The sequence below is a fragment of the Populus trichocarpa genome, chromosome 2 (assembly GCF_000002775.5).
Source record: "Populus trichocarpa isolate Nisqually-1 chromosome 2, P.trichocarpa_v4.1, whole genome shotgun sequence".
Lineage (NCBI taxonomy): Eukaryota > Viridiplantae > Streptophyta > Magnoliopsida > Malpighiales > Salicaceae > Populus > Populus trichocarpa.
The window spans coordinates 12359914-12382272 of NC_037286.2; the positions used below are offsets into that span (position 1 = coordinate 12359914).

The window sequence follows — 22359 nt, forward strand, 5'->3', positions numbered from 1 at the left end:
CCAATAAATTTATAACTTAGGTTGTGAGACCATAATAATTTAATAGAAAAAAAAATCATGAAACTCAATTTTCATCCAACTAAATGTTAAAGACTAAAATTAAAAAGAAAATGAATTAAAAAAAACCCAGAGAAATGAGAAGGAAAAAAAGCAGTATTAAGAGATAATAATAACCTTATAAAAAGTAAATTATAAAAAATTATAAAAATCAATTCTTAATCAACCTACTATTAAAAGATAAAAATAAAAAAATAATTCAATTATTTCGAGTTAACTCATAAAATTTAATCTTTAATTTCTACATGATTATTTCATTTGAATTTACTTTTTACAATATTATTATGTTTGGGTCATCGATTTTTAAAAGGTGTGTTTAGATAAGAGATGTAATGACTTTTTTTTTTAAAAATGTATAACTCTTTTAAAGCATACATCACATCTTCTAAAAAATAAAAAATACATATTTTTCATTAAAAAAAACCACGCTCCCACCCAACCACACATTTCGACTCTAGACACCACCACCACCAAGCAATTCGATAAGAACATTTGCCTTCTGGGATTTTTGTGGTTCAAGCAGACAAAATTTCCCACAGTACTTCCAGCTACCAACGCTTTCTTGATTTGACATCTTTTTCTATTTTTTGGAGTGTTGATAACGTCAATAGACAAACACCATGCTTTTTTTTCTTTTGGTGGAATATCATTGTGTGAAATTGGCAATTTCTCAAGCTGAGTTGAATCTTTCCACGCTGATTATTCCTGCCCTCTCTGCTTCTTTCTTTATCAAGTTATTTTCTGAATTGCCGAGTCTTCGAATAACGTATTAAAAAAAAAAAAAGAGGGTTTCCATGAGAGAAAAAGAGAGGTAGCTTGCTGGCCTTAATACATAATCACTGCTACTAATCTTAAATGTAACTGGTGCTATTGCCATTCATAACCTCAACGGCTCACGTAGCCACACCTACCTTTCAAAAACCGAAGTTTCCCTCTCTTTTTTTTTTTTTTTTTATTAACACAACTACTACCGGCCATTTCCACCGCGCTCTTGCTCTCTAAACAATGAAAAGCCCATGTTCTCCCTACGTTCGCCGGACCCCAGCCTCTGGCGTACGGTCTACGTCGGAACGTATTCCTTACTCCCCTACATCCTCCTCCTACTCAGGCAGCTCCGCCGTGAAGAAGCGGGACCCATTGTTTGCGGTAGCGAAATCGGTGGCCGGAGTGTTTGGTGCTTGTTTAATGCCCCCCGAGCCTGAGCCGAACGATTCAAAGGCCTTTGGTTCCTCTGAAGAGTTAAAAGCTCCCTCTGGTAAATTTCTTGCTTTTTTCTTTACCTTATTACTGTCTTGTAGTGAGTTTTTGCTAAGAGAAAAGGTTGGAAACTTGAGAGTTGTAGTTCTTGATTCATAAGATATATATAAAAGTCTTTTGGGGATTTTTTATTTTTGAATTTTGTGGACTGTAAAGTGTGATAATAATATAGAAATTGACATTATTATTATTATTATTTTAAAATATTATCTTTGCAAACAAATCACAACTTAAATATTTTGTTGGGAGCAAGTGATCAGATGCTTGTGTGTGTGTGTGTGTGTGTGTGTGTGTGTTTTGCTTGTTTATTCACACTAAAGTTTGATTAAAACGTCAATTTATTGCTATGGTAAAAACAAAATACATAAGCAGATTCGGTATTATTCCAAAGCATCAGAAACTAGGGTTCAGGTTATTGGCCCAGTTGAAAACTGTGTCATTAATCTAACAAAAAAAAGAAGGGAGACTTGCATATCTGATTTTTAAGTTTTTTTACTAAAGAAAATATAACAAAATGCTTAGTTTCAGGACATTGACGCATACTTGCAGTATTTGATGAGTTTTTCTTTTTTTGCCTTTCTATACGAAATGAATTTATAGTGTTAATGAACCGCTCATATTTGTTCCTGCCAGTTGTATCCAATACTTCTGGGAGCAGTGAAAGAAGGCAAGGTTCAAATCGAGGCATTTATAGCAGTCCGTTCAATTCAGTCCGTGAGAGAGAACCTGGGAGTGTAAATTTTACCATGGAGGAAATATATACAGCCACAAGGAACTTCTCCCCGACGTTCAAGATTGGACAAGGTGATTTTGGGACTGTTTACAAGGGGAGACTCCAAGATGGAACCGCTGTTGCCATCAAACGTGCCAAGAAGGTTGGTGAAAGTTGCAATTTATTTTTCTTTTTCGCTGAGTGTTCTGGGGTTTCACAGATTGCTTGGTTATCTGTGCCTGCAGAGTGTAAATGACAAGCATTTAGGTGAAGAATTTCAAAGTGAGATTCGAACACTGGCACAGGTGGAACATTTACATCTAGTAAAGTTCTATGGTTATTTGGAACATGAAGATGAAAGAATTGTTCTTATGGAGTATGTTCCCAATGGAACTCTCAGAGAACACTTGGATTGTGAGTTCTTAGCAACCATATATATATATATGTATGTATTGTGTTGGATGTGGCGGATGGAGATGTATATATGTTTGCAAATGTGGGAAATTTTGTTGATTCAAGAATGGCATTGATGCAGGCATGCATGGAAATGTTATTGACCTTGCTGTGCGCGTAGATATTGCAATTGATGTAGCTCATGCAGTCACCTACCTTCACATGTACACAGGTTTTCTTTAATGGCAGCCAACCTAATTTTACTTGTTTCAAAGTTAGAGCTTCTGCTATTTCTCTGCCACTTGCAGCAACGTTGTCAGAGATATCTTATAATTGGATCATTGTTGCTTTCCATGTAGATCACCCAATTATTCACAGGGACATAAAGTCCTCCAACATTCTCCTCACAGAAAACTTTCGAGCCAAGGTAGCAGATTTTGGTTTTGCTAGACTGGCAGCTGACAGGGATTCAGGTGCCACCCATGTGTCTACCCAAGTTAAAGGAACTGCTGGATACTTGGACCCAGAATACATGAGGACGTATCAATTAACTGAGAAGAGCGATGTTTATTCATTTGGTGTGTTGCTGGTTGAACTAATGACAGGTAGGCGTCCTGTTGAACCGGAAAGGGAAATAAAGGAACGTTTAACTGCAAAATGGGTACAATCCTCTTTCCCTCTGTTTCTCCACTCAATACTAGTATTGCTAAATTATTAATAATGTTCTGTAACTGCTATAAAACCACAGCTCTATAGTTATCCAACGCTTGCAATATCTGATGGAAGTCCTCCACCGAACCAATAAAGCAATCCCAGAGCTTCCATCTAATCTCAATATTATTGGAACTTGTCTACCAAGATGTCGAAGCAATTAATACTTTTGTCCAAGAGATCAAAGCGATCACATTTACCTGGAGTAATAGCAAAGGAAGGTTTCTCTCTGTTCTGATTTCAGTTGGTTTACATGCAGGCAATAAAGAAGTTTGCAGAAGGTAATGCCATTGTAATCTTGGACCCGAAGCTAGAGCGAACTGCTGCAAATAACTTGGCCCTAGAAAAGATTCTGGAACTAGCATTGCAATGTTTGGCTCCTGGCAGACAGAGCAGGCCGAGCATGAGGAAATGCGCAGAGGTTCTTTGGAGCATTCGTAAGGATTACAAGGAACAATCAACCTCAGATTTTTGTTATCTTATTTCTTCTAAATCACAGGGGAGTTTTTCAGTTATAACAGAAGAATAAACAAATAGCTGCCTAGTATTGTGGAAATCAACCCCACACCAGAAATGGTAATGTAAAGAGAAGCAAGCCAAAGCAGTTGCTTTTCAAGACGAACAAGTGATTTGAGAGTAACAGCGCAGGGTGGTCAGAAAGGATTAATAGTTTTCCATAGAGCATTGCCAAGATGACGCAATATTGCTTAATAAGATTCAGTGCTTGCAAGATCATAGGAGGAACACTACTTGCGACGTTATTAAAAAGCTGTAGGTTGGGGTCTGCATTTTTGCTGCATATTTAAAAATCTTAAATATATTTCTGGCGATCTTGAACTATCATTCTGGGAGAGCCATGTTCGAATGGTTTTGTTTTTTTTTTGGGTAAAACTTTGCGAATATTGTATATTGATAGGTTCGCAATATTTATCACCACTTTCTGAAGAATTACACAAACATTTCACTCATGATCTCCATTTGCATGCAAACTGCGTCTAACTTGGAAACTGGATGCCTGGTCCAATCTGTTTCCCGCGTCGTTTATTCAGATTGCCAAAAGCAGCTGGCACTAATTTTCCAGTTTGTTAATAGATTCAAACATTTCTGCGGCCAGCTACAACTCAAGATCTGATTTGCAAGTAGTAAAGAGGGAATAAATCCATTCACATATGTATTTCTATGATAAATAAGTTAAATCTTATTAATAATATGTATATATCAAATAACCAAAATAATCCTAAATGACTGGATACCCAAGAAATTCAATCTCAACGCTGGCTCTCCTCCCCCTAAATCTTTTCAACTACATTTATATCTTTCCTCAATCCACTAACCTGTTTATCCTACCTTTGCCTGTACATACACAATTACAGAAAGTCAAAAGAAAAAAAAATACTGCAGAAAAAAGGGGGAACAATAATGAGTAGAGAAGCAGCTCGTGGCTTTTGTTGCTATAGGACACAGTAGATTTGTGTCCATTATTTTTTTTTACATAAAAAAAATGTTAAGAAAAAAAATCTAAGATTCGAGATCCGAGTCATCGAACCAATTGATAATTTAAATAATATAAAAACAATAATGATATAAAAAAAGTAAAAAGAAAAACTAACATGAGCTTATTTGAAGTATATAAAAGGCTGATAAAATAACAAGGATGCAGAGACCTTTCAAATATTTTTTTTTAAAAGATGATGTTTAGTGACCGGATAGCTCCACACGCGCTGCTTAAACGATGCAGGGGGCATCCACATGCTGGCATGTGCCATGCACTCCCCAGCAAGATTTTTTTAATTATATTTAATAAATGTAATTTACAACAATGCTCTTGAGTACCCTTGAAATTTACAATTAAAACACTGTAAAATGACAAAAATAATCCTTGGATGAGAGTTTTGTTGGTTTTGTCTTTAAGAGCATCAAATAATTACATTATTATAAAAAAAAAATTAAAAATGCAAAAAAGTCCTTGAGTAATAAGCATTAGATTATTTTATTTTAGGGTTATATGGGTAATTTTACTATACAAAAAATAAAAATACCAATATAACCCCATATAATTTGTAAAAAACAATTATATCTCGGTAAAAAAATCATTTTGCATCCAATGCCTAGTTCAAAGGTTTTTTTTATCCAATGATGATTTTGTATCCAATAAATAGTAATTTGTATCTAGAGGAACAATAATTTCTCCTTTAGTTTTTTTAATTCAATTTAACTTAATGTTTTGCCTTAGTAAGAGCTGCTCTGGTAGATGCAATCAAAGAAGTCTTGTTTGGTATGGACAACTATATTTTCTCATATGTACTGGAGATAACTTATTTTCTTCCAGGAATAGAGAGCTAAATTCTGCCAAAATCTCTTCTCCCTCTAACTATGGTTCAACTCTTAAAAATGAATCATGTCGTGTTAACCTATAGTTTGCATCTGGAGTGGTTTGATTTTCACTATTTATGATGTCTACTTTTGAACATAACCTTACCCCTGTCTTCCCACTGCAAGACCACCCCCTCTTTCTCTCCACCCCGACAAGCCTCAGATATGTTTTTTTTATGAATTACGTTAATTAGCCATAAAATACATCGATTTGAGTTGTTAATTTTATTTTATTTTTTTAAGAAAATTAATGGTTTTAAGTTGTTGTTGATTGTTAATTAGGGTGAGGGTTAGGGTTCTTTTAGGTTAATTCAGAAATTTTGCCAAATTAGATATAAAATATGATAATTAGCTATGAAGTGTATCAATCATCAATTTGGGTTTTCACCACACATATATGTTATCGTTAGAGTTTTGTTGATAAATTATGTTATCCATGAAATGGAATGATTTTTATGCCAACCCTTACACGGGCACTACATGTCCGTCCTCGAGATGAACAAGTTGATGTGGTGCAGGCCCACCCATGAGCTCCAGACCCGTTCACTAGCTTGAGTGATTTTTAGATGTAGTTAGAATGTAGGCTTTAATGTTTTAAGAATTATGAATTTATTTTAAATTTATTTCATTGTGTTTAATTATGAATTGTTAAATTTGATGAATTGTTGTGTGTTGAGTTATTAATTGCGTTGGGAAGATGAATTGCGAATTGTGAATTGTGTTTCTAAATTTTGATGTATATGTTGGGTTGGTTTTTTGTTACAGGGAATTGAAAGTTGGAAAACATCCCTAAACATATTTTTTAACAAGTCTCATACCTTATATGTCAAACTTGTTGGGTTTCTCAAAACATATAAACACAGAGAAAACGATAAATTTTAATTTTATCTGGAGTCCCAAGAATCTCATTAGATAGATCTAGAATTAGTTAGGATTTATATGAAGATTACCTGAAAATCATATGTTATTTTTTGCTTTGAATAATTGCTTTAAGGTGAGGTTGTTACAAACCACAAGTCATCCAAGAGTCTGATCTCTAACGGTAATTCACACAAACGACTGGTGAGAATCTCCTAAATCTTTTTAGGAGAGAGAGATTACTATGCCTTTGAGTTCTAACTCTTTTCTTTTGTGTTTTTCAAGTTTTCTATGTAATGTTATATTATACAAAAAATAAGAGGCATGTCATTATATTTATAGAGAAACCTAAAAACTCTATAAATAACAAAATATTAATTTGTTCTTTAAATAGTATCACATACATTATTTTAGGATAATTTTATAAATTTATTCAATCAAGTCCCTACTTGATTTTTCTAGATCTAGAATTGTAATTCCTTATACAAATTGCATTCTAGTCCTAAATATCTAAAACTTATTTACAATCAAGTTACAATTGATTAATCATCTCATTTTAGTTTATAACTAATGATTCTTATATGTGTGACCCATTAGGTTCCCTAATAAGTTGACCCAAATATAAATCACAATCCTATAAAAATATGATTATTCAAATTAATTTATTATTAGTTTAACAATTGATTGATTTATATATGAAGATCAAGTACAATGTCTAGTAACTTGTCATGTTTCTCTAAATATTAGAAAAGTCATAAGTAGTTTGACTTAACTTTTTAGTAACTAGTTTTTCAGTGTAATTATTATCTCTTCATCAACAATATTTTGATTTAGACATTATAGCATGAAATGTGTCTATTCTGTCAAGTAATGTTTTTTTCAACACCATAGTCATTGATTTTTTGAATAAGATCTGAAACTCTTTCAAATCTCATTTCACCTTACACAAGGATTTACAATAAATATTATTTGATAACAAATGAAATATTTTTCTTAATTCACCTAAAATGGTGAATCCTTTCTTGATTACTCAAATACCTTTATATAATTCATGTTATACATAATATCTGCTTGTTCGTTACCCTTGATTAGAATAACGCGTAGCAAGATCAAAACATAGCATTCTCTCTATAATATAACTTAGTGATCTTAAGTCTAAGGATCACTTACATAACCATCACGTGAGTTTTTGCATATATACAGGTGATCTCTCCGTACAAATTTCTCACGCGGGTCAGTTCAGCGTATATGTCATTTGACAAGCACCTACATATTAGTTTTAGGTATCATTCATACCTCAACTTATAAAAACAATTGTTTTCTTTTGTAAAGAAAAGAATATAATATGTATAAGTTTTAATAGCTCTAAGTAATATACAATCTTAATAAAGTAGTTAATTTATATATAAATTATAATTTTCAGCAAATTGAAACTGAAACATACTCCCATTTTAATATGATTCCTCTTTATCATGGCAAGTTTCCATCGAGTCTCTTCGAAGTTAGCATATTCAATTCAATGCTGGTGCTTATCAATTTAAACTCATCTCTCTGTGCTCTCTCTGGAATCTTACCAATTAGTTAGTAGACGCCAAGCATTGCTGGTGAAATCTTTTAGGATGATCCTTTCTATCCTGTGTTATCTTTTTTCAGAGCACATTTGAAATTTTTTGATCCTGTTTTGTGATGAACACCTATTTGTTCATATTAATCGTTCGAGTTGGGGTTTTGTTTTCAAATTTTAAAAATACTATTCAAGTATATAAATAGTCTTAACTCTATCACTAAAAAAGAATTTATATTCAATTTTATTTTTAAGATCAGTTTGTTTTGGGTAAAATATTTTACAATTGAAAAATATTTTTCACATATAAAATGTTTTCTCGTAAAATATTTTTTAATGTTTGACTTGAAAAAAGTTTTACCTAAAATTTTACATGTAAAATATTTTTCAATGGTAATGATAAACAAGAAGATGATGGTGAGATGGTGGTCATGGTAGTGGTGAGATAATGTTGAGGTGATCGTATAGGTAATGGTGAAAGATGTGGAAGTTAAAATAGTTTGATGATATTGTAAGTAAATTACTATTTATAAAATATTTTACGGGACTTTGTTTACCGGTCACCTGGGATGTCTTTGGTCTGGCCAAGTTGATTGTGTCATATCAAGACAACTCTCACGCAATTTGATTTTAAACTCGGTTAAATAAAGAGTCGGACCAGAAGGTTTTAAGGTCGACCTGCTGAGCCAGTAAAATATTATAAATAGATTAATATTCGTAAAATATTTTACGAGATTTTATAAGTTAAAAATATTTTTCAATAAATAAATTAAGTTTGAATGCTGATTGTAAGAATATTTTTCAATTACTATTTTTCCTGTAAAATATTATACAATAAACAAACACAGAAAAATATTTTTCATAAACAAATATAAAAAAATCTTGAAAATATTTTTCTATAAAACATTTTATGCAAAACAAACAAACCCTTAGACCTCATTCAAAGTGTATTTTTGTCAAAGAACCATCTCAACCTAAAAGCTTAAGCTGTTAGGTGAGGTCCCAGGATATGATTTATATTATTCTCTAACACACCCCTTCAAGTGAAAGCCCTTTGGGCTTGAAACTTGCACAGACCCATTTTACCTTGTGCTTAATTTTTATCAAATAAATAGGGATGGTGAGATTTGAACTCGTGACCTCTTGGTCATCAAGGCTCTGATACCATGTCAAAGAACCATCTCAACCTAAAAGCTTAAGCTGTTAGGTGAGGTCTCAGAATATGATTTATATTATTCTCTAATAATTTTATATATATATAAACGATATCAGTTTATAAAAATTTAACGTTTTCTATTAAATGATTCTAACATAATTCTTTATTGAAAAATCAAAATATTATAATAAAAAAATTCATAAAAAGAGTAGTTGAAGTATAAAATCGAGACTATCACAATAATTTAGAGTTGTTTTTGAAATTTGCAAGGTAGTTTCAATAAAAAAAAGGAACGATTTTTAAAATTGTTTAGAGAAAAACTTAGTCTATGATAATATCTATTAACATTGAATGGAAAAATAAAAAAAAAATAATAGCAATTGAAACAACTTTCAAAGCATAATTTAAATTTATATTTAAAACATCTACTATAACAGCTCCTTGCTCTTATTATCCAGAAACCAAGAGCTCCCAGTTTCCCAATCGGAGCCCTATTGCAACCCTGATTTAAACGTGGGATTTTTCTTCTTCCTTTTTTTTTTTTTTTTTAACCTTTTCAGAAAGATTTTCAGATGATTAAAATGCTGTTACATTTATTTAACTGTCAATTAATCTACTGTGAAATAAAGATGAGCCATCTGATTGCAGCCTTTTGATGACATGAGCCATCCATTTATGCTCCTACGCGCGCATGAGGAGCGTGCTCGGCTTTTCAACTTTGGCCCGTTAAAAGAAAGGGATTTTATCCGTAAATTTTAAAGAAGAGAGTGGACGTCCCGTTTGGTGACTTGTCTGTCTTGTCCCCTTGAATGAAATTCAGTGATTCACAAAAGTTGGGTCCATAAATCGAGTATTTTACCGTATCTTAATTGTGTATTTTAAAAGTGATATTTTTTATGTTTAAAAATATTTTTTATTTAAAAATATATTAAAATAATATTTATATTTTTTAAAATTTATTTTTAATATTAAAATGATTTAAAAACATTAGAAAAAAATTAATTTTAAGTAAAAAACAAATTTTCTAATTTTAGACAAATAGTTTTTTGGCCGCACGTTAAATTTCCCTAGCAAAATTTAAAAAAGGTTTTGGGAAAATGATACAAGTTAAAAAAATATTATTAAAATAACAAAATGTAAACATGATTGCTATTGAAAATAACAATTTTTTTAAAATTCATATCTTATTTAAATTAATTAACATGTACAAATGTCAACTCAAAATTTGAGACACATAGGGACTTTATTTTTTACACATTTAGTATCACTAGAAAGATCTTGACGGAACGATTCTAACCATACCTTGAAAGACCACCAAATAAGGTTGTAATTGGTTAGGGATTTTATTCGGGATTAATTATGACCGAATTTGGTGGTCTGCTAAAGTGCAGTTAGAATCATCTCGTCGAAATCTTTTTAACAGTACCATGTGTATATAAAACAGAGCTCTAGTGTGTCCACGATAATTTATTCTTTCTTTTTCTTTTTTTATTCCTCTATTTTTTGGAAGACATACATTTTAAAATACTACTAAACAACTGCTATTAAAAATAATAATTATATACATAAATAATATTTAAAAATATAGTATACTACTTTCTAAATATTTTTCTAACGTGTGTCAATCTCTCAAAAATTTCACAACACTGTTAGTTTTCAAAAAAATTCCCATAAAGCCCTTTATCATCCCGAGTCTCGACATCCCAGGCAGTCGGTGGTGTGTGAACTCAGTTTCTTCTACTTGGCTACACATACCATTTCCATCATTTTATTTTAGGATTGATTCCAAATCTTTTTTTTTTCTTTCAAATTGATGAATAATAGCTTTCTGGGAAATTATTACACTACTTGACCTCGTTAGGTTTTTTTAATCAATTAATGAAATTATAAGTAACCATTAGGAAAGAAATTTTAGGTCTGAAATTCAATAGAAATTACAAAAAAATAATTTTTTTGGCAATTTACTAAGCAATTAATCTAATCAAACAACATCACCAATACTACAATGACATTCTCATAGAAATCACTAATATTATTCAAACAAAAGCTAAAAGAGATATGTCTTTTATCATGCATCAAAACATAGTTTATTATTAATTAGAGCAGTAAAATGATTATTTTTTAAAAAAAAAATCATTTCATTAGCTATTAGGAGCAAAATAGTTTTTTCCATATAATCTATTTGTCGTTCTCATATTGATTGATGACAAATCAGTCTTTTAATATTTTAAATGTACAATGAAATAATTTAAATACACTTAAGAACAAAAAAATTACAACTATTATCCAGGAGCTTTTTGGTCTTTTAACAATTTGATTGCACAATAAAATGATTATTTTTTCTTTAAAAACCAAAAAATTAAAACTTCATCTAGGGTTTTCTTGTATTTTCATCATGATTTTTTTTTTAATTATAATCGGTTTGAATGAGTGGCAATTCAATCTTTTAACAAAATATAAATATAATTAAAAAGAATAAAAATGTTTGGTGGTGCTCCGCATGCACCAACGAGTGGATGTTCACACTACCTGAGCAATGCGTTCAATGTCTCTTACCAATCAAACACTGTTTTCCATGACAACATTAGAAGTGTTGCATTGTCCTCTTCACAGTAGTCAGGTGTATGTTCACAATAAAGTAACGATTGGGCTCCAATTGACCTTTTTTTTCCTCCTTTTTTTTCTCTTCTTGCCTTGGATTTCATGACAGCCCCTTCAAAAATTAAACGTCTTGTCAATTTGTATTTGTATTAATTTTGATCATTATTTTTTTAATTACTATTTGTTTTTCTTTTAATGTTTTTTTAAATTGATTTTTTTTTTAATTTTTCTCTTCAATATTTTATTTCATTTAATTTTTGTATCCAATTTAATACTCATTATTTTGATTGCTATTTTTTTATCTCTTTCTTGATTTATTTTATTTTTCAATTTAGTCCATCATTGTTTTTTTTTTTTCATTTAGTTCTTATACCATATTTGATCTTTATTGTTTTGATTACTATTTATTTTGTTTTTTAATTTTTGAAGAATAGGAACTTTGCTTCGTAATTTTTTTGTTTTTGCCTTTTATAAAGTAATCTCAGTTTCATTACTTGAGTCACTAGTTTTTAAGATTAGCCTTATTTAACTTTGATATTTTTTTTTGTTTTTTTTTTCAATTCTATCATTTGACATTAGGTTATTGGACCTTGAATTTTATTTTTTTCTGCTTTTCTTTTAATAAGATTATTCCGATCTCATTTCTTGGGTCGAGTTAACTCAATTTTTTTCAATGTTTTTTTTTAATTTTATTTTTCATTATTTATTTTGCTTATGAGTTTACTTCCATTATTTTATTTATTTATTTATTAATGTGGTTATTCTAATCTCACAATTGAATCATGAATTTGACATTCTAACTTGAGTAAAGGTTTCTTTTATAATTTAAAAATTTGCCCAACAATATTTTCTTGTGATTGGGTAATTTTTTTTTTCAAAAATATAATACGCGGCTTTAGCAACGACATATTTACCGGGTTGAATGGCAAGGAGAACCCGTTGCGCCACATTCATTGTCAAGCTGAGTAAAAACGAGGTTAGGGGCAGAAGAACTGCATTGAAGACGAGGGGCCATGGAACCCAGATTTGGAAAACAAATTACGTTTCAGTTCTATATTTTTAATTTTTTTTTAATTATATCCTTAAAAAAAGAATTATACATGTTTCGCACCTAAAAATCATGTGTTATCCAATTGGCACTTCCTGAATTTCTAGTTTTGTCCCTGAATTAGGGTTTTTTTTTTTTTTATGGGGCGAGAAGAATCTGTTGCATTGTTAAATAGGTTAATTCACATCTAAAATTTAATCTCATATTTGATATTTTCTTAATCAATAAAGGTGACCTCAAAAGAAATAAGCAATGAATAATAATAATAATTCTCAAAAGTTTCCTTGGTTGATCATATCCTAGAGTTAAGGATTTGTTTTTTTAAAACGTGTGAGGTGGAGAGAGCCACAAAACTCAACCTTTAAGATTCGATCGAGACATAATTACCAAAAAAAAAAAAAATTCTTGTTTTTTTTTTAAAAAAATATCATGGAAACTTAACCACCTAAATTAGGGTTTTTAAGTCGTAAAGTAATGTCAACTCTTATTATTATTATTATTATTATTATTATTATTTATGATGAGAATTCAATTGTTTATAAAAATAGAAATGTTTACATGCTAAAAAAATAAAATTGAAATGAATGATTAATCGGGGACTGAAGATTGTTAACATGCATGGGAAAATTACAAAATATGAAGTCCATTTAATTTAATTCCTTAATCTATTCGATCATAAGATGCTCCGGATCTAAAAAGATCTGCGCACTCCACTCCACAGCTGTTGAAAAAGATAAAACGAGAGCTTGAAATTACATTACTACCCTTTCAATCAAATGACCTGCACAATCTCTAAAATTAAAGTCAGCTACTCACACACCCTACAACCCTCCCTACTGTCATGTTACAGAGAAAACATTAATTTCACACATAGCAAAACACAACAACACGTGCAACAAGATTATCACCAAAACCTCCCCTAACCCTAAACTAAATAAATAGATAACCCCCGATAATTTCAAAAAAAAATTTGGAACACCAGCAGCAGCCACAGCATCTTCTCTTCTCCTGCCTCTCCTCCAAACTCTTCACATAAAAGACTTTAGGGACCGCGCTTTCACGGGTTTCCGCATCCGTTTCTTGCCGCTATCCTCCTCTTTGTCGTCGTCGTCGTCCTCCTCCTCCTCGACATAATCAAACTGCCGATTATTTTCAATTGGCGAAGAACTTGAAAACGGTGTCGTATTTTGAGTCATGGAATCAATAATGGTACCGTTGTCAACATCTTTGTCCTCATTCTTGTTGACTGCATCTCTATCTCCTCTTCTCTTGCCCCACAACGGCCCAAACCCAGAATAGTAATAAAATTCATACGGATTTGAGTTGGATGATGACCCTTTTTTAGCTGACTTTGCCCGACCACGGCGTGCCCCGGTAATACAAGTACCCTTATCAGGTTTTTTTGTAGCAATGGCACTGCCATTAATGTTGCCGTTGTTACATGATGATGATTTGAGAGATGTCAAATGATGATGATGGTCGCACATAGGGAGCCCATTTCTAGTCTCATTCTTGCAATGCCAACCTTTGCCATCAGTCTTGTTGCAATTCTTTAGCTCGAATTCGCTATCTATTTTCATTCCTTCGTAATCGTCAAGCATCTCTGATCTCCTGTTACCTTCATTGTCATGATTATCGTCAATAATAACCATATTATCGACCTTCATTTTAATCATTCCCTTCTGTTCCGAATCTTCCATCATCATCGACGCCACGCTGCGCGTAATTATATAATCCAACAATATTCAACCACAAGCTCACCGTTCCATAAAAAAAGTCTCAACAATTGCTTCAAAAATATCGAGCTATTCCAAAAACCCTAATGCTAAACAATACGATATATCAAAATTGGCATTAACGATTAAATTACCTCTCAACAGCACCGATAGAATCGCCTAAGCTACCATTTCCATTAAGGCTATCTTCTCCTTCGAACTGATAGAGAGAAGAGCCACAGAGAAAGAAATGAGAAAGACCCATTAACCTAATCGGCTATTAGGGGAAGAACACACGACAAGACCAAGAAAATTTAGGGTTTTAAGGCAACCCTAATGTTTGATGTCAGAAAAACCCTAAGAAGAAGAAGAAGAAGAAGAAATGCAGGTAAAGAGAGGATAAATAGAGAAAGGGTTTAGATAGATCTGTCAAAAAAAGAAGAAAAATGAAAGAAATGAAGAGAGACATTCCATAATGAAAGCTTACCTGGCTGGGTGAAGAAGACGGGTAATAAGTTTCTTGAGAGAAAGAAATCACATCCCATGGTGACTGGTTAAGCTGGCAAACGTGCGTCTGTAGTGGCTGAGCTCCTGAACCGTGCGAGAACACGAGAGACGATAGCTTTGCGTTCTTTCGAATCCTCATATTTGAAGAAATAGTAATTTTGGGTTTATATGGTTACCAGGACAACTTGTTGTGTCTATATATTAGATCCAACGGAGAGCAGGTTTTTTGTTTCAGTGGGAAGAGGAAGGGGAAGAAGGAGAGGGGGCTGTCTTCGCTATTGTTTTTGCTTGCTGCAGATCTCACAGAACTCGATAATGAGGGTTTCTTATTAACTTTCTGTTGCTTTCTTGGCCCTTCATATGTTTCGATTTTTATTTGTATTTTTTATTTGGACATTTTTGTCCTTGGGCTGGGTTTTTATTTATTTATATATATATATTATTTACAGTGCAGTTTCAGAAAAAGGGGAAGAAGCCTGCCGCTATTACACGTCATGATACATGTCCAAAGCCTCTAAAGAAAATGATTTATAGGCGGTCACTTTATCTGATGAGGTTGTAAGTCCTTGCTAAGGTGTATCTGCCTTGCTCCTCCCTTGAGATTTCTTTCTTTTAACGACATAAGTTGGAAAAGGAAAAGTCAACATGGTACCTTGTCAAAATGGAGATCATACTCCGGTCATCTGAGAATCTTGCATGCAAATATATCGTAATTTAATTAGCACCATATCTCTGATATAATATATATATATATATGATAATAGATAAATCTAATTAATAATGACTCGATATTGCTACTATAAGTTTAGATAATTGCAGTGACACAGAGGGTAATATTATCAACCTTGTCACTCTCATTTATATAATGACCTTTCTCATCGGATGATTTCATAGAATGGCATGGAGCGTGCTCACGTGGTTATCACTCGGGATTTGAATAGGATCAAGGTGCGGTAGCTAGCTTGTTTTAAATAGTTTTTTTTAATTAATTTTTTTATGATTTTAGATTGTTTTGATGTATTATATTAAAAATAGATTTTAATAAATAAAAATATAATATATTTTCAAAAAATATATATTTTGAATCGTAATATTAACACAATTTCAAACACTATCCCAGTTATGTCAGAAGATTGACGGCTCTGATGCACAGGGAAGATGATGGAAACTACCAAGGCTTGATAACACACAATCCGATACCAGAGATTGGATTATGGGAATTGTTTGGAGGAGGCGGTCATACGTGTCACTTCGAGGTAGGTTTACAGAAAAAGCATGTTAGTGGAATACTTTTGAGAAGTGAAAGCATAAGAATTCCATTCTAGAATGCATAATGAGGAAAAAAGAAGAAGAGAGAGTTGTCAATGGAGCTTAAAAATAAAGACAATTACAGTAACAAAGTCATTGTAGATCTTGCAACTTAACTATAAATGAACTCAATTATATATATACTGGGTAGGTGTTTGGAAATACGTGACGGGCTAAATTTTTTTGGCATAAAAAATATCAAAGAAAAAGTTAAAATTCAAGAATATTGAGTTTATCTGCAAAGCTAAATTCAAGAGCTTTAGGTCTGGTTGACTGCAACGTCTGACGCAAGAATAATATTTATCATATTAATTATAATACCAATGGTAACATTCACAATACAAATAATAATAATATTAATATTAATATTAAACTTGTCTGACCCAAGTTTAAGTGGGTTTGGCTGCTACGTCATACCCAAAAGCCTTGAATGTGAGTTTAGCTGCAAGACCGTGTCATGAAAATATGATAACTAAATAGAAAAAAAATTAATATCAAAGAATTAAAATAAACAAAAAAAGATTAATTGAAAAGAAAAAAACAAAAAAAAAATCAAAGTACTATTCCAATGAATAGTGCTTTGAGAGGAGGGGTATAGACAACCCCCTCATGAGATCAGGTTAATCTAATGAAAAATAAACAAAACAAAATTATAAAGATTAATTATCAATAAAATCGATATTAAAAGATGAAATTGGAAGAAAAAAACTAATTAAGAAAAACATAAAAAATCTGAGTCAACTGGGTTAATCCGCCAAACCAAGTTAACCCGTCAAACCTGGGATCTGTGTCATGAGAGCATGAAAACTAAATAGAAAAAAATAATATTAAAAAACTAAATTAAACAAAAAAAGATTAATTGAAAAAAAAAACTTATAACTAAAAGGCATCTGCCTTTCACTGTGGATTTGAACAGTGAAATCTATAGTGAAAGGTTGATTTCTTTTAGTTATAATTAATTAATATATATACACTAACTATTTGTTATATATATATATTATTTTTTTTATTTAAAATAGATATTTATAAAATTAAAAACCAATAAAATATTAAAGTAATTGGAAAAAAAATCAAATCGAAACAAATTACATTGCCTAATTAATAATCAACCAGATATTAAATGATAAAATTGAAAAGAAAAAAAAACAAGAAAAAAAATGCAATTGTGATGAAGAAAAAAAACAAAAAAGGCTAAGTCTCTTGAGCTAGGAAGACCCAAAGATCTTGGGCCTCATGAAAATTGGATTGATCTGTTTTAAATTAAGAAAAACTCATTTTGGATCATGTTTCAACCCGAAAAATTTTATAAAACACCATTAACACCTTGTAGAACATGTTTATAGCCTTTATCAACTCAAAAATTGTCTCTATAACGTACAATCAACTCGAAAACAAAATTATTTTTAGGTTCAAATCCATAATTTCAGGCAAGTTTAAGAGAAAAGCAACACTTTGTATAAATTGTACGCATCTAAAGAAACTTATTAACACAAAAATCATCTATTTTAGTGGCCGAAATCATTCTCAATCTAGACTCTCTTTCTATCACCTAAATTCGGTCACTCTATTTCTCTCTCTCCTGTCTTTCAAATCCAGGACAAAAAATAAAAAAAAAATAAAGTTTGGAATCAAAATTGAACTTCATAAATTGTTAGGGACTAAAATCTTATAACATAAAAAGTTAAAGGATTAAAATATACGTCTAGCCACAATTTAAAAAAAAACCATTCATTTTTTTTTTGTGGTTTTCATTTTAGCCTCTTTTCTTTAATTTTTTTTTAATAAATATGCTTTAATTGCTCATTAATTTGACCTATAAAAATGAAATTAAAAAAAACAAAAAAAAAAACAAATCACTATCACAATCAACAATTATTTATCTCATGATGAACAATGAGTGTGTGTATTATATATATATACAGCAAAAATTAAAAGATGCCATGGAGGGTTTTGTTGCTTACCTTAATGTGTCGTTCCAAAAGAAAACCTTCATGTTAATGGCTAGATAGGATTCCAAGATCTAAATATATATAGCACAGAAAAATTACTCGCAATACGTACGGAAAGAGCTTGCTCGCATGACCCTATTCTTTCGTTTCCTTGCAGGCAATTCACACTATTATTTCCTTTACGGATCTTTCCATCCCGAGGCATTGGTCAAACTTCTAGCCATGATTATGACCGAACCTTCAGCCATGGCAGTAAATTTCTAACACAAGAAACACAGCACAAAATGGATTTTGCCGTTTCTAAATGGATCACTTGCAGAAAACTGTAAAATTCTAGTGCAAGAAATATGAATATGACCGCTAAAAATCACCACAAAAGTAACTACAAAAATCTCTATGATCAAAATCTAAACCAGTTAAGCGAAGGCATTCTAATAAAATACCTTTCTTTTTTATCCACAGCAAGAGCCATACCTAAAGCTCCAGACAGTGCAAAATAGAACTTGGATGGCTACACCATTTTGAACTGCTTTTGAGCATATTGTGTCCTAGAGAAAACGAGCGTTGCTTTTTTCAATCACTGGAAGAACCATGGCCAGAATACGCAACACGCATGCAGCTACGGATAAACCAATTAAGCATGTTGTCAGCAAACCTGAAGAGCTGCAACTCATGCTCCCCTGAGGCCTGAAGAGACTATGGGAAATGCAGAGTCTTTCCATGTAAAAATAAGAAAGATCCGGTACTACTAAAACACAAAAATAAGGTTAGCGATTTTGATCTTTTGTTAAAAGTTCTCTAGTAATTGAAAGCTCCACAGCGTAATTAAAAAATAGTTAATTTATCAAATATCTATTGGGATTGGCTGAATGGCATTTGTTTTGTATCTAATCTCCCATTAGAATTTGAAGAAAAATACTATGCCAAGAACCTAAAACCACAAGAGGAACCAGAGGACCGCCGTTTATTTTATCCTTACCTCTGTCTGTTCCTGTTTCAAGATGAAGATGTGCATATACATGGCCAAAAGGAAAAGGATGAAGATACGTTTCCAAGATCCCAAAAGCAACAGAACAATCTTCATATTGGCATTGGTAAAAAGTTTTTCTAAAATTGATTTTTGAAAGATCGTGTTATATATTAATAAATCAAAAACATCATAATCAAGCATTTAAAGCCAATGAACCTTACCACAGTCCATAATTCCTTTACCATATGCTTCCTGTTCATAAATATATTCATTAATCTTACGTTACCCGAGAATCTTACCGCAGTCTTGATCACTTTCGAGAGAAGTTGTATCTTTGTTGGTGAAACATCAATGAATATACAGTGGAAAGGTTCTGATGAAAGCCCTTTTCTTCGAGTATATATCCTTTCTTTTCTCTCTTTTTCTTTTTTTTTTCAGCACATGATATGACGGCTTAATCTTGCCTCGCAATATTATCGACCTCTTTCTTCAGGGAGCCAAAAAAAAGGCATTTACTCGAAGCATTTTACTGCAGAATCACTCTGTCATTGTCACCTGTTGATTTACCATATATACCAGAATAACTGAATCGCTTGCAGCAGATATCTGAAGATTTTATGACCTAATTCTGGTTTAGAGCGCTTATTCTTTCCTTTCCAGAAATTGAAAAGGAGATCTGCAGCAGAGTTATCTATTTTCTATATCACAGCATTCTTTTGTTGGTCATCCCTGTTTTCAATGCACGACTTCAATACCAAGTTCTTTTTATCTCTTGTTATTCTCGCAGAAATTTCCCTCCACTTAAAAATTACACAAGAACAATATCATTTGTCCTAGAACATGTATGTAGAGCCTTACTCTTATTTATTCTGTGAAGTATTATCCGATCCAATTTTTTTGTCATTCCTGCTCTTCATTGATATCCCTATCGAAACATGAGCACAGAAAATTAACAAATCAGCTCTTCCAAAATCCTGTAAAGAAAAAGGAAAGAAACCAGGTTGAACTGCCGAAAAGTAGCCCAGAGAAGAATGAAACATCTCTGAAGTTTGAAAAACGAGATCTCTTTCTTCATAAGTTGTTTGTTATAGCCTGTAAATGAAGGCAGATCTTATACAGTGAAATGAAAGGAAGCCTGATACTATCGACAAGATGGGCATGAAAGCTGCATTCCGATCGTATCCTGGAGAAAACAAAGTTATGCTATGTTGTATTTCTTTTTTATAAACATTCCCTGCTTCATATATACGTTCTCGCAAAAAGTAACTTAGACACTTCGTATAGTGTATGCTTCAGCTTTTCGCTACGCAGCATTCGTGTTTCTTGTAGCAATAATTTGCTAATGAAACTTCAATCTGATTTCTTCTCTTTCTCTTCACAGAAACCATTTAGGCTACTCTGTTAAATACATGTAACACTCACTATATCCTACTATTACTTTTATGAAAATAGTTCATGAATTGTATATTTTATGCTCCTCGTATTTTCAAATTTCTTGGGCACTGCCCAGATATATAGATCTTCGGCAGCTGCCAGTGACATATCTGATATCTATAACACAAGTACTATAATCATCAATCAACCACCCTACAATGATGAAAAAAGTAAAATTACAGGAGGTTTATATGGGGTTCATCATCAAAAGCGTAAGAAAATAGCCCAGGCAAGCAGGTAACCCTAGAACCTGAAAGCCTAATGAAGAATATAAGATGGTTGAAAAAGAGCCAAAGAAAAAATATGTAGATTCATGGAAGTACCAATATAGACAAAGGAGACCAGGAAAGGAGGTCAGGACAATTGGTTACTATCCCAAACATAAAAGATAGAAATAGTGGAAATTAAAAAAAATAAGAAAAAAAAAACAAAAATATAATTGTGTGGGGGTAGTGATGTAAAATACAAAGTAATTGTCTTTATATCTAGTTTGATTGTAGTGTACTAAACATAATAAATATTAAATAAATCTATTTTACTCGTATGTATTGTTATCAAATTTATATATTTTAAAAAATAATTAAATATTTTTTCACTTTAGTTTATATTGAATATTAAAATTAATAATATTATAATCACTTTGATTATAAAATCAAGATTAACTTGACATGTTGACCCGAGATCTGGACTGATACGAGTTAAAAAAATAAAGAAATGATTGATTTGACTTGACCCGGTCAAAAACCCAAATCAACCCGGGATAAAACACGGGTCAAAATCCGTTGACTTTTTTGAATTTTTTTGTCAAAAAAATTGCTTTAATTATTTTTTTAAAAAGGTTTTGGATCAGTCGGGTAGATCCTCTCAACTTATGAGATGAATTTTACCTTCATCAACTTTTAAATTAGATTTTAAAATTATTATAATAATTATTTTTATTTATATATTTACTGAGTAAATAGTTTAATCAGGAAAACATTATTGTTAACATAACAAGAAAAAAAATCTTAGAAAACCTTTTATTCCCGACATTTTTGAGGCATTGTTAAACTTTTTTTTCCGACATATTTGAGGCATTTTAAAGTTAATTTATGTGTTATTTGAAATTAAAATTTCTTTTATTGAATTACTTCTTTAACATTAACCCAGTGCATAGAGATAAAATTCCAACAATGTCGTTGTTCCAAAATTCAAACTCAATTTTTTAAAAATGAAACAAACTTTTTTTCACCGTCAGATCTTACTCTAGAAACAATGGAAGAACAGAAAATTATTAGATAAAATTTTTTTTGTGTTTTTTTAAAAACAATTTACCTATTATGATAAGTTTTTATATAAATAACTAAATTTCTAATAAAAAAGCATTGTTCATCGAAATAATAAAAAGCTGAATAAAACAAGAGTTATGTCTAAAAAATATATTTTTAAAAATTTAAATAATTTATATTTTTATGAATATCTATTTTAATTGTTTTAAGTTTGTACTAAAAAACAATCATGTTATTAATAAAAAAAAGTCATGAGTATGACAAATTAAAAAAAAAACATAAGAAAGACAAAGTTTTAACTAAACAAATATATTTTTTAATCTAGAATTTAAATTATTAAATTTTTTGAATATTTAGTTTAATAACTATAGAATTAAATAAAATGAGTCTTGAAAATGGTACCAGACATGCATATCACTATGTCCTTGAGATTCAACAGCGGTTAAGGGTCTTATATATTATAATAACTGTGTTATAG

At 31.3% G+C, this 22359-nt stretch overlaps 2 protein-coding genes across 3 annotated transcripts; one reads left to right on the forward strand and one right to left on the reverse strand.

Annotated features, from left to right (window-relative positions):
- Positions 1 to 556: 556 nt before the first annotated feature.
- On the forward strand, positions 557 to 4098 carry LOC7497213 (calmodulin-binding receptor-like cytoplasmic kinase 2). 2 transcript variants are annotated; one of them, XM_024594981.2, is made up of 6 exons: positions 557 to 1312; positions 1948 to 2189; positions 2272 to 2440; positions 2562 to 2651; positions 2779 to 3080; positions 3168 to 3383. In XM_024594981.2, the coding sequence occupies exons 1-6, from the start codon at positions 1063 to 1065 to the stop codon at positions 3222 to 3224; spliced, it is 1110 nt and encodes a 369-aa protein (XP_024450749.2). In that variant the 5' UTR covers positions 557 to 1062; the 3' UTR covers positions 3225 to 3383. The 2 variants fall into 2 exon arrangements, with proteins under 2 accessions (XP_024450749.2, XP_002301367.3); XM_002301331.4 differs by lacking the exon at positions 3168 to 3383 and adding an exon at positions 3390 to 4098 and having other exon boundaries at positions 565 to 1312.
- A 9356-nt stretch (positions 4099 to 13454) lies between these two features.
- LOC7457352 (uncharacterized) lies at positions 13455 to 15301 on the reverse strand. Its single transcript, XM_002302560.4, has 3 exons — positions 14933 to 15301; positions 14601 to 14665; positions 13455 to 14446 (listed from the first exon to the last, which is right to left on the reverse strand). The coding sequence occupies exons 1-3, from the start codon at positions 15089 to 15091 to the stop codon at positions 13759 to 13761; spliced, it is 912 nt and encodes a 303-aa protein (XP_002302596.3). The 5' UTR covers positions 15092 to 15301; the 3' UTR covers positions 13455 to 13758.
- Positions 15302 to 22359: the final 7058 nt, after the last annotated feature.

Bases quoted from the DNA above. Each gene is read 5' to 3' on its own strand.
- LOC7497213 (XM_002301331.4), top strand. From the start codon at position 1,063: ATGAAAAGCCCATGTTCTCCCTACGTTCGCCGGACCCCAGCCTCTGGC. The intron at 1,313-1,947 runs GTAAATTTCTTG...TGTTCCTGCCAG, and splicing joins AGAGTTAAAAGCTCCCTCTG to TTGTATCCAATACTTCTGGG. The intron at 3,081-3,389 runs GTACAATCCTCT...GTTTACATGCAG, and splicing joins AACGTTTAACTGCAAAATGG to GCAATAAAGAAGTTTGCAGA.
- LOC7457352 (XM_002302560.4), bottom strand. From the start codon at position 15,091: ATGAGGATTCGAAAGAACGCAAAGCTATCGTCTCTCGTGTTCTCGCAC. The intron at 14,666-14,932 runs GTAAGCTTTCAT...TCTCTCTATCAG, and splicing joins CGTCTTCTTCACCCAGCCAG to TTCGAAGGAGAAGATAGCCT. The intron at 14,447-14,600 runs GTAATTTAATCG...AATTACGCGCAG, and splicing joins TCTATCGGTGCTGTTGAGAG to CGTGGCGTCGATGATGATGG.